General features: G+C 43.4%; 1 protein-coding gene across 3 annotated transcripts in view; it reads right to left on the bottom strand.

The window, feature by feature from the left end:
* Dhx32 (DEAH-box helicase 32 (putative)) overlaps positions 1–12655 on the bottom strand; it is a 56789-nt gene that overhangs the window by 1385 nt on the left and 42749 nt on the right. For all 3 annotated transcript variants that reach the window (XM_074078075.1, XM_074078074.1, XM_020179357.2), the window contains exons 8-11: positions 4286–4477; positions 3146–3295; positions 1410–1597; positions 350–531 (exon numbers count right to left, since the gene is read on the bottom strand). In XM_074078075.1, coding sequence (XP_073934176.1) covers positions 350–531; positions 1410–1597; positions 3146–3295; positions 4286–4477 — 712 coding nt within the window. The remainder of the gene's footprint in view (positions 1–349; positions 532–1409; positions 1598–3145; positions 3296–4285; positions 4478–12655) is intronic.

Here is a 12655-nt window from a genome sequence, read left to right as displayed (position 1 = left end):
CTCCAGCCACAGTGGCTCATCTATTCCTAAAGGCTGGCTAAGTTCATTTCTCCTCAAGGCCAGTGCACCTGTGAACAGTGACACCCCCCCCCCACCATGGCAGCACATTGTGCTCTTCTGAAAGACACATCACACTTTAGCATTTCTACATTTTGAACTGTAATCTCATACATAGGTGAGACTGTTTCTTAGGTGTCATCCACAAAGACCTGCCCATAGCAGGTACACTCCACATTAAGATAGGCACCAATATCAACTCCTTCTATCTGAAAATGAAATAAAAACCAAATTTGTCATTTATACCTACAAGGGTGGATCTAAAAGTAGCCCCTTTCTTCTTTAAACTTACAGTTCAGGAGAGATTGCTGAGGTGATCCTGATATAGTTATTTTCAGAGATGCTGAACTGATGGAAGAGGACCCACTCCGGCATCTTCCCGGTGATGGAGTAACCTGACAGGGGATGCAGCTGAGCAACCTGCTTATGTGTTAGCATCAGGTAGTTACCTGACCCATCAACATCCCGAGCAATCTATAAGACAAGTTTTAAAGAAAACAGATTTAGCATTAATATGGAGATTGGTACACAAAAGTGTGAGTTGAAAACAAAGTCTATACAGTGTAGCTGAAATTAAAAATTTCCACCCATGTTTCCTGTCTTTGGCTATACAAAAAATCATAGATACTTTGCCCAAAACTTTGAAACAGTGACATTTTTAAACTAACTTCAGCAATTTCAAGACAACATGCTAACACAATGCAGCTATAAAAGTGAAAGTGTTTTAGCCATGAAGTAAAACTTACAACGTTACCTACCATGTTAGGGCCAATATATATTTAAATGTCAAGGCTTTACACTGGATGTTTTAGTTTAAGAAATCCTCACCACAACCTGTTATACCTAACATAATTTACTTTTTCCTTACAGATGAAGAAATCCATGCTGAAATGTCTTTTCTTGCCATTAAGACTGCTTTAGAGTTATGTGGAAATACAGTATTTCTCATACTATGATGTGAAGGGCTTACCTACTTTTGAAATGTGCATTAATTAGCCTCCATTATGGGAAAGGACAAAATGTGCATTAATGTGCACATTTGAAATGTGCATTAATTAGCCTCCATTATGGGAAAGGACAAAATGAGACAGTACTTTTATCTGTTGATCCCAACAGTTAGTAAATAGGGGAGATGATGAACTGTGATGTCCGCTTCCCTTTGTAGTAAAAAGACCTTTTGTCCTTTAGGACAAAGTTGACATATATTTTGACTTGGCTGTATATTCCTTTTGAAGGGAAGTGTGTTTAAATACCGGATCTTTAATTTCTAGTTTGATTTAAAGTTAAGATCAGTAATAGCATCACCCTAGGTGAGACACTGCAGCCCATGCAGGCAGTCCTGCCCTGGTCACCTGCATGAAGTAGCCAGACAGCAGAGCTTTCTTGATGTTCAGATTATTTTCCCTGGAGCCAAAAGCAGGTTCTGCATAGGGAAGCTCGATTCGCTTGATAATTTCTAAGAGTTCAGCTCGGATAACGTCTGCCATCCTGAGAGCAGAACAGTTGAGGAAGTAATCGTGACACCACTTTTCCACACAGTCTGAGAGGGAAAGAAGAACAAAAGGTCATTTACAGATGATCTGTCTCAGGGTCAAAGAGCCCAGGCCAGGCAGGCACTGTCTTTAAGCCCTGTGTACTCTCCTCTCCCGAGGAGATGGTCACTTAAGTGAGTTGTAGAAAGGCAGCGAGGATAAGGATTTGCAGTGATCGTGAGATCCACCAACCATAGCACTGCCAGAAAGGAGACAGTGCCATAAGCAACACCCAGGCCACCTGTTGAGGTTCCATGATCTCAGCATACTGGGGACACTGCTCCCAGTGCTGATCTAAAGTTTTCCCTTAATCTGAGGTTATTAGGAGGCAGAAAGATGTACATTTTGTCCTGGGTATACAGCACAGATGTGCACTGTCACAACTTTAATCAAACTGGGAAGGAAAAGACAGCATAAATTCCTTGGATCTGTGAAAATATCTCACAGTTCATTTAATAAGAAGATTACTACTAGGCTGGCTTAACTAATCTGTCTACCCTTGCTGCAACTTTTTAAAAAAATTCACTTATCTGGTTCAGTTTGAAGTTACTGTTTCTTGCCACCTATAATTTTTTAAATTCTACCTTGACCTTGGAATACATATGGCCTTGGCAAAGTGGGCAGAAAATCCTCATTTACTCTGTTCAGTCCACTCAGGGCAACAAGAGCACATGCTTGGTTAAACACTTGTCACCCACCATGCTTGCTCTCAAAAGATCAAATCCCCATGTACTTTCTGACTCCACTGACAACTTCTCGGTTCAGAAACACTAACTCCCCACTCTTTAAAAAATTCGACTGCCTTTCAAATTGCTATCACATTTTCCTACCTCACTTCAAATATTTTTCATGTCATCTTTTGGAGCAAAGGAGGTAAAAGATGCTTTATGAAAAACACAGGTGCAAAAAGGCCTCCACCAGGCTACTTTGCTCTTTCTGCCCCTTGTGTAGGAGTTTCTAGCTCACTTAGCATCAGGTCCCATCCTATGGAGTTAATATACCCTCTGTCATTCAGGAACACACAGGGCTTCTTCACATGCCCTTTGCTCTCTGGATGCCCACTGCTGTGGCCAAACTCCAGTCAGATCCTTTCCTGTCTCTCAGCCCAATCTTCAGTGTTCCCTGGAGCCAAGGTGGTTTGGTTTTCAGGGCTCTGTGTCTTCTCTGTAGAGTGAACATACTAGTATATGGTAGGACACAGCACAGCTCTGACAGTGGGCTCCTGAAGATGTCTGTTCCTTGTCTTGCTCCCCAAGTCTCTGTCCCTGTCACTCTGCTGTAAGCAATCTCAAATTGAAGGCTGGCTGGCCAGAGTACCAAAGCTGCAGAAATCTAGGCATGTGTGCCAGCACTCTGTGGGAGCAGGAGGACAAGGATCTGCCACTCAGCAGGGAACTGGGGGTGCGTTTAGGGTGTCAAGTGCCATTTCACTGAAGGGGTCAGTGGGGCTAGAGGAGAAGGGTAGCTGATGAGTAACAATTCTACGAACTCAGCCTGATTTGGGAAAAGGAGATGGGACTGGGAGGTAACTTCTGGGAACCATAGCATTCACTTACACTCACTGGAGGAGTTCACAGCCGCATCTTGGTAGGCCTTGTAAACGTTGATGAGGGTAAAATGATCACCTTCAGGATGTAAAAATGTTTTCCAACAAGTTATGGCAGCCTCCTCAGCCCCATGAGGCAGATTCGAAAAGCAGTTAGGAGCTTTAAAATGCAAAAGGTCCCATGGTCAGCAATAATGATAACATTTCTTAGCACAATGTGCTGAGGGCAAGGTCCTTATTATTTGTGGAACCACTCTTCTCTTGGTTCTCCAAATAAATACATTATTCTTGTTTCTCAGAAGTCAAGTTTAGAGTGAGTCATCCTAATTCTCCTTTTTGTGTGTTGCTTTGCTAATAACAGTTAATACCCTGCTTGTATTCCAATGGAAGCAGGAGGCCTCTAAGGGGCTCAGAAGCCCAGACACAGCACAGTGTTTGGTTGGTACTGCTGGCAAAAGAATATATGAAAACACAGAAGGATGAATGAGGCTGGCGGGAAATAACTATGCATGGTATTTGGGGAAGAACATTTATCGTGACACTTCTTTTTGAGTTTGAACTCAGGGCCTCATGCCTGCCCACCACTTAAGCCATACCCACTTAATGCTTTCATTATTTTGAGATAGGGTCTTGTGTTTTTGCCTGGACTGACTGGAAGTGCAATCCTCCTATTTATGCCTCTTGCATAGCTAGGATGACAGGCATGCACCACTACATCCAACTTTTTTGTTTAGATGGGTCTTGCGTACTTTTTGCCTGAGCTGGCCTGGAACTGCAATCTTCTTATCATCACCTCCCAAGTAGCTGGGAGCTGAGGTTATAGGTGTGAGCCACTGTGCCTGGTGTGGCACTTTTTCTCTATCTGCATTGATCCCTTTAGGAAAAGCAAGCCTGGCATGCTTTTACACTCCTAATTAGGAAATTCACTGGATTTAGATTTAGATTTTTCATATTAAGATAATTTCCCTTTTCATATTAAGATAATTTTCCTTTTCAATCTATTAAAATTCTTCACTATCATTTCAAAAGATTTAATGAATGGAACATTGCCTCTGCTATGTACTCCTGAAACATCATTTCAAAGGGATCTCATTTAAAGCTATGCTTGATACACATTCCCTGTACAAAAGAAAAGTCATTAAGGGAATACCTGTTACCATGGCAGCGATGGTTAGCATTTCATCTACACAGTCAAATTCACAGGATGCTAAGATAGACTTTGACAGCTGTGGATCCAGAGGAAACTCAGACATGATGATTCCAAATTCAGAAAGATTTCCATCGTTGTCTAGAGCTGCCAGATAATCCAAGTCTTCCAATGCCTGCATCAAACTTTCTGGTGCTAGGAAAGTAAAGAAAAATAATCAAAAAAGTCTCATACAGCTCAGATGGAGCAATAGGTATGGATGTTCCATCCTGTAAAACAAGCAAACAATGGATAAAATATGTGTGACAACAGTTTGCAAACATAGGCAATGAAGGACAGTGATTCCTGGGAGGTAACTGACAAAGTGAGTCCCATGGATATCTGGGTAATTCCTTTATGGGGCTTACAGGCTGCCATACAAGGAGAGGAGCTAGGGGTACGTTGTCAGGCTCACTGAAGCAGTGCTGGAGTTAGGGAGACAGGTGTCTATAGTCCACCAATCTATTGCCTAAGAGAATTACAGAGATGAGATTCTGAGGATCTGATCCCTCCCAAGAGGGTAGTAAAGCACCAATCAGTGTGATCAGAAGAAACAGTGTCTTGTGCTCATATAGCATCCAGGGAAGGGCCTGCTCCCACCAGCCAGACTGGAGAAACTGACTGGCAGGCACAGAATCATGAGCCAGATGAGCACTGCTGTAGCACCACTGGACAAATCTATGAAGCAAGCCCTGTGTATTGATAAGAAGTCAAGACACTCAGTGACCAAAAAAGTGAGATATACAATGTCTAGCTAGCATCCAGTAAAAAGTGAAAAGGCAGGAAAACACACTGTCTAATAAAGAGAAAAATTAAAATGCACTCAGAACTCACAGAGATGATGGAATAGTAGACACAGATATTCAAAGTTATTTGCCAGTGCAAATGAAGATAGCAAACTGATTTTCTCCATCTCTTGATTTCCTTTTGATTTATATAACATTGATAATGCTGTAGTGTTATTACATTTGCTCAGTCTCCACCAAAAACTCTATTCAAAGCAATCCATTTATTATCTTTATCCTTGTAGAATAAAGTTATATTAAAATAAATATGTTTTTTTCACCTGTTTTGTACTTGGTATAGAAATAAAAGTCACAAAGAAGCAAAACGTTGCCATGTTGTATGTAGAAAACTGAGGGGCTGATGAGAGCACGTTCATTTGTCTCAGTCCCAGGATGTGCAAGGTGAATGGGGGATGTAGACTGTGGGAACCTAAGAAGCAATTGGACCTGTCTGCATCTGGGGGTTTAAAGTAACAGACAGTAAAAACTTGCTTATGTGGTATCCAAACGTTGACCATGAAACTAATTGTCAAATTTTCAGGCAAACAGTAACTTAAAAGCCCAGCCTCACATTTTGACTTGGTCACATCCCACTGTAACCAGGCCAGCAGAGCAACTAACAGAGATGACTTAAGCAAGGGATCAATTCCTGGAAAAGCAAGGGGCAGGGATGGATGGGCTAGGAAGAAATGACCCGAGAAAAATCTGCAGAGAATCTAGCACCTGTTAGAAGCAAAGCTTGAACCTCTACTTGGGAGGCACTGAATTGCCCTCTCATTTCTGATTTTTCCCCTCAAAATTTAAAACCAAATGAAAAATTGTGGCTTTCCAGGTGTAATCCTGTCCTGGATTTGATTTTGACTCTCCTTTTCTGCCTGGCTGCTAGCATGGAACATGGAATCATACTTCATTCTTGGCCTAACCATGTTGGCGAACAAGACCTTGAGAGGTTGCAGTCCTGAGAAGAAAACCAGTTCAAGAGTTCCATCAGTGAGCTGTGTGACCTGAGAGGAACGCTGATGTGTTGGAGAAGGTGCAAGCAGCAGCTGCAGGAATAAGCCAGTGAGATGCTTAAGCAGAGCTTGATGGGGCTAGGTGTGCAAACTCAGTCACAGACAGCTTTTTAGAAACCAGCTTCTATAAATCAGAAAAGCAGCTGCCTTCTAAGTTACAGGCTCTCTGGCAATTATCCCTATGAGCATCTGGCTTGACAGCCAGGCTCTGTTCCCTAAGAGAACTGACTATTCATTTTTACACCCTGGCGTTGAGTTGGCTGCACACAAAGTTAGGAACAGAAATGATTTCATGATTCTGCTCCTCGTTCTTGAGGTTTTATCATATATAAAGAATTAATGAATGCAGATTACACAGGCAAAGGAGTACTAATAAACAACTGCACAGTACTAATAAACAACTCGACTTGTTAATATTACATTTGACATTTTAAGATATCTCCCCACTGTGGCCCATAAAATTGTCTTAGATAAAAAGCAGAAGGGTTTAGATGAGGGTTCTTTATGGCAGTGCTGTGTACATGCAAGCCATGGTAAATAATGCTAACAAATGGAATGTTTAAGTGTTTCGTATGAGGCCTCTTCTTCACAGCAGTGCAAAATGAGCCTGCTTTATTCTGAAGGTAGTTTTGGGAGGAATAAAATGTCAATTTATTAAGCTTTCTTGCAATGGCAGCAGTACTCCCTGTGGAATAGCTCCCTGCAAGGTCACACCCCTTGAGGGGCTATAATCACAGTATTTCTTCCCTCTTCCACATGGAAGTTCCATGGAACCCCAAATGCCAAGCTCCAACATGCATCTGCATTTTCCATCCATAGCATCAGCAGAAAGACCAGCTACAAATAGAAGTCATCAACTTGCAACAAGGCTAAGTCCACCTGCAGAGGAGCGGCTGATTGATGCAGGGTCAACTCTGAGCAAGAGCACAGGTCAAATGAGGAGTCCAAGGCTGTGCTATGACAGCTTCACACAGTATATTTTCTATGTTCTTAAAATACAAGCCAGAAGTTTGGATATGAAATGGGAGGAGTTCTAGCTGGCCTCCTCCCCTTCCAAAAATATCTGTCTACTCAGTCCTCTGCAGGTCTCCTTTGCTCTCATAATCTCTGTCCTACTTTCTGTCTCACTTGTCAAAACAATTTAGAAACACTGAAACTTCCTTTTAAAGTAGGTGATATTATGCAAATTTATATAAATCTACTCATAGGTCATTCTCCTAGGTAAACATTTTAGTGTATAATTATACCTGGGAATATCCTTAGAGGAACATCACGCCTCCTCCCGTCCAGGTACAGAATAGGGCAGTCTCTTGGAAAGTAGCTCCCAAAACCACAGCTGGTCCTTCTCCTTCGGCCATATACCTTAGCCCATTTCTTACCAGTAAGGACAGAGGATTAAGGCTCAATAGGTCCTTAGACAGGGGAAGGATTTTAGAGACACAGCAGCTTCCAATGGTACACTGGAAAGAAACATTTTCGGGTCCATGTTGACCACAGGCAGGAGCCAAGATTCTTTTGTGCCCAGTGCTGTCAGTACCATGAGGCTAGTGGTGGCCCAGCTCAGCTGAGCTATGAGACCTCTCACGTGCCAGCTCTGCTCCTGTTCATGACGTGGAAGGAAATGCCAAGCAGTCAATGCCAACTCTTCTGCTCTCCCAGCAACCACATCACTCCCTAGCTCAGGCCTCAGAAAGAATCAAGCAGGCAAGAAAGAGGTTGAGTTTAATCTCTCATGCATTCCCCTCAGGAAGACTGTTGGCCTTCTACAGGGCTCACCTCCATCAGTGTTCCTCAAGAGTATGCATCATGCCAGGCATAGTAGCTCATGCTATAACCTTAGCACTCCCCAGGCTGAGGCAGGAGCACTGTGAGTCTGAGGCCATCCTGGGCTATATAAGTAGACCCTGTTTTAAAAACCAAAAAGAGGCACCATGAAATGGCCACTTGACAAATTACAAACAGCCCCATCCTCAGTAATTGTTCTGATAGTTAAGCAGCCTGGCTCCAGGCTGTTGTGACTAGCTGAAGGCTCTCCCCACTCCACACCATAGCAGAGAACAATTTTCAAATAAGACATTGCTGAGTTAGATGGTATGGGACTGGCAATACCAGAACCTAGAAAAATCAGACAACCCTCTCCCCGCAAAAAACCCCCACAATGAATACCTTCTATGTAAATAGTTAAAAAGATTTTATGTTTGCTATTTATTAGTTAACTTCTTTCCTTGTAAGGATAATGCTCAAGTCATTCACTTGCTCTATGTCCATTTTTTTAGTATCTTATGCTATTGACACTTGCAAGATCCTAGGGGCAAGTGCACATCCCAGTCTTGGTCCTTCTGGAGTAGAAGGTCTCACAACAGAGATCCACAAATAAATCAATAGTCAAACTACTCCTAACTGTCCCCTTTTCTAGGAACTGTATCCCTACTCCACTTTCCATGTTTAGTGAAGCATGGTCTGTACCACATAATTACTCCTTCACTAACCCAGTCACAGCTGACTGGTTCTGGGTGGGCACTGTCTCAATTGGAACCGGGACTCCTTTCTTTGGATGTTTTAACTTTGGAATTTCATAAGTTACATCAGAAAGCAGGTCAGATTCTGCTACATGGTCAGGAGAGAGAGAGAGAGAGAGAGAGAAATGCAAGGAGGGAGAGGGAAGCAAGAGATACAGAGATGAGAAAATGGAGTGCCTATGAATTCCCAAGGTACTCACATCTTGGATTTCATGAACCACAATTTCTTTAATTGTAACTCACTTTTGTTTATGCTAGTTTGAGTCAGATGACTGGCATTTACGTCCAGATAATAATCTCACTACTACAACAGGGGCTTAGAAGAGGTAGGTACAAAGTCAGCCCAGGAAGAACAGAGAACTAAACACACGCAGCACTTCTACATACCAAGTACCTACAGGATTATACACATATTCATATTTACATAGACAGATACAGAGGGTTCAAGGGACAAATGAAATTTCTATTATGGATTTATTTCAGGACTGAGATACAGGCATTGTGTACACTGAAGTAAAGAATACAGAGAGGAAGAAACTGAAAAATCACAAGATGGTGCCAGTTTTGGTGGCATAGACTCTAAAAGCCTTGGAACTTTGGGAATGGGATTAAGAATTTGGCTTTGAAGAAGACAGTAAGGAAAGGCTTGTGCTTCAGTTATTTTTATAAGGACACACTCCTAGAACCTGGCATTTGCATAGCTCCCACCCTTTTACAGGGCACAAGGCATTTTTGCATAGACATCTAATTTGTACCTCTGAATAACCTCATGATACAAGAGTGCAGACCCTCTATCCTCATTTTATAGTCAAGAAAAAGGAAAATGATTTGCAAAGGCCACATGACAACCCAGAGGTTTCCCTACTGGTGAACTGAGGCTCTAATGTCACATCTTCCCCTGCAACATCTTGCCCAGAGCTGACATGCTCTGCCAGCATGACTGACTCTGGTCCCAGCAGGCCCAAGGCAGTTGGCTATAGGGGCAATCTGGCCACATCTCCTAAGTACCTGCAGCTCATGATCTATTTTTTGTGCAGATTAAATTTGCCCCTCTGTAGCTCAGAGCTTACTAGCCTCATGTTTTAGAGTTCAGGTAGGAATCACTCAGATGATATGACGATGAGGTTTTTATTAAGCAGATTAATAGTGTTTGACAAACTTAAAAATCTCGCCCATGGCCTCTGTAGTGCAGGGTAGAACATGAGCTTAGCTTTCTTGGTGTTTCTGAGGCAATGGGCAGCAAGAGTCTTGCAGCAAAGCTCTGGATGAGGCCACAGTGGGAGAGCAAAGTCAGCAGTGCTGTTTTTTCCACTTTCTTCTAAGTACAGACTGTAAAAATTTTAAGACCATTCTGTGTTTCAAAACAAAATCCTGAACTTGCACTGACTTACAGACATGCCCATACACTTCTCCAGTGCACTCACAGATAGCTGTGAGTGTGGCAAATGTGATTCCAGAAGATTCTGGTTAGGTGATTTATGAATTGCCTGGTGAAAACTCTGTATCCTCACCACAGAAGAAGCCACTGCAAAGTTGCCAGCACTGGCTTCTGTAGCCTGACTTCAGTCTCTGCCTGTGTCTTCCCATTTTCTTGAGGCCCTAGACTTGTCTTATACATCATGCCTAGCGGTTTAAGCTGGGTTCATTTTTCTTTGCAAGATCCAGAACCAGTTGTCTGGCAACTAGCAGAATGAGCTTAGTGACAGCACAAGGTGACGTGTGGTGTAGTCTGGTGTGCTCTGGCCCGTCTCTCTCTATATGTGCAGCTGAGGGCCCTTGCCTTCCAAGGGCAAGCACAGTCTTGAGCCATCTGTGTTTGCTGAGCTTCCCGACACAGTTCAACAGTGGCTGTGCCACTCACGGAGGTCAATCCTCAGGCAGCCAAGGAAGAAGAAATCCTGGTTCTCAAAAAGAGGTCCCTGTTAAGGGAATTCAATCAACTGCCTGTAGCCTCGTTAAGCCAAACTCATTTCACACGGCTTGTGAATCAGGAAAGGGTAACAAGCTTGCTGTGTTTGCGGATTTCAGTTATAAGTTGAATTAAATACAGCAGCTGCAAGCATCTTTTATTTTTTTTGCTTCCAAAATGATGAGTCAGAGTTAATCCATAGGTACATTTTCCTAAGCACTGCAGAAAATAGTTGTGTGTGTACTGTCAGGAGACAAAAATAAATGGTCACCCTGACCCTTTTGTCCCCACTTATCAGCTTTAAGCCTCACAGAGTAAGCAGCACAAAGCTCCCAAAGAGAACACAGGGATCCCGCAGTATGGCCTCGGGAGTTTGCTTTCAGAACCTTCTGACATTGCCAAGCCCGCCTTTCCTTCTCCCCTCCATGTCTAGTCTACCAATCAGCCCCTCTCCTATGACAATGCCTGGACATCAATAACTCATCAGTTCCCAGGCTTAGACATGAGTGGTGGGGCTGGAAAAGCAATTTTCAGAAAGAAACAGGCTTCTCCAGAGGATGGTTTCAGGAACAATTATTATAGTGGACCAACGTGTAACAGAAGTCAAGTCACCTAAGGCCTGACGGTCACCAAGGGGAAAGGAGGAAGGTGGAAGACATCTCGCTTCCTTCCTTAGGGCCAGGAAAAAACCAAAAATGGTGACTTTGCTGCTCAAAGGCAGAAGATCCACAGCTACAGGAATACTGCAGCCAGCATCTCCTAGCCAGTCTGGAGCTCTGTCTACCCGGCTTGTACTGCCTAAGGATGTCTACATTGGAGCCATCTGCCACATGTTCCACAACGTTGTATCACATTCTATGACTGTTTCTTTCTTCAGAGCCACCCCTTCTAGACAAGTATATTCATCACAAATACATCCATTACTTCAGTTAGGTAGGAAAGGGCCAGGTGGGATGAGTCCCTTTTTTTCAGTAGGATGTGGGGTGGGAACTGTGAGCCAGGAAAAGCTGGCTGGCATGCTCTGAGCTAGGCAAAGAGGAATGGGGCCCTGGCAGTTAGCCAAGTAACGTGCTAATTCTCCCTGGGGCAGAGTGAGAGTAAGCACACTTTGGAATCTGAATTTATTATTTATTTTTGTGGTACTGGGGCTTGAACTCAGGGCCTACACCTTGAGCCACTCCAATAGCTCTTTTTAGTAAAGGGTTTTTTCGAGATAGGGAGGGTCTCATGGAACTATTTGCCCGGGCTGGCTTGAAACCATGGTCCTTCTGATCTCTGCCTCCTGAGTAGCTAGGATGACAGGTGTAAGCCACCAGTGCCTGGCCTTGGAATCTGAATTTCAAGGTTATCCTTTCATGCATTCCATGTAGGCTTCTTTTCCCTGCATGCCTTTGAGTTTGCACCTCTGCACTTCCCATACAACTCCTCCTCATATTCCAGAGAACATCCCATTTATAGTATGTTCTGAGATCTTGCTCTCCTAAGCTCTGGAAAGCCAGAGTCTCCTACCTAAAGGACAGCCTCCACTAGGACTCCCAGGCTGCTCTGGTTTACTCCTGGCTTCAAGGGACATCACTACTTTCACAATTAGAGCAACAGACAGTAGGCAAAGGAGGGGCATTGCATGGTTTACAGAACAGTCACTGCAACCCTAACCCACAATGGGGGAATAGGGCCACAGAGGAAAAAAGTCTCTTGAGAAGGAACAAGGGAGGCACTTGTGTGGTTCCAAGACGCCACTGCTTCTTTAGGTAACAATCCTTTTTGAAAGTCTAGGATTCCCAGAGTAATTGATTTTTCAAAGTATTTATTGGGAGAGTTCAATACAAAACTCCCTAAGAAGTGTGGGGAAGGACTGGGTTTTGTTGGAGCAGGACCTGCGTGTTACATTGCCCAACTGCCCTGGGGCAGCAGAGGAGCTGTATCTTGGGCCCATGCATGCTAGGCTTCTGTTCTGCTTTTCTGACAGCGAGCAGTCTCCAGTGCACTTGTCTTCCCACCTTCTTTTTTCAAAGATTGGTGTCCCCAGGTGACCCTCTTCTTACTAAAAATGGCTTATTCTAAACTCTACCAGTCATTTTAAGAAATATTGGAGAAAGAGCAGCTCT

Source organism: Castor canadensis, chromosome 7 (assembly GCF_047511655.1).
Source record: "Castor canadensis chromosome 7, mCasCan1.hap1v2, whole genome shotgun sequence".
NCBI lineage: Eukaryota > Metazoa > Chordata > Mammalia > Rodentia > Castoridae > Castor > Castor canadensis.
This window is presented reverse-complemented; position numbering and strand designations above follow the sequence as displayed.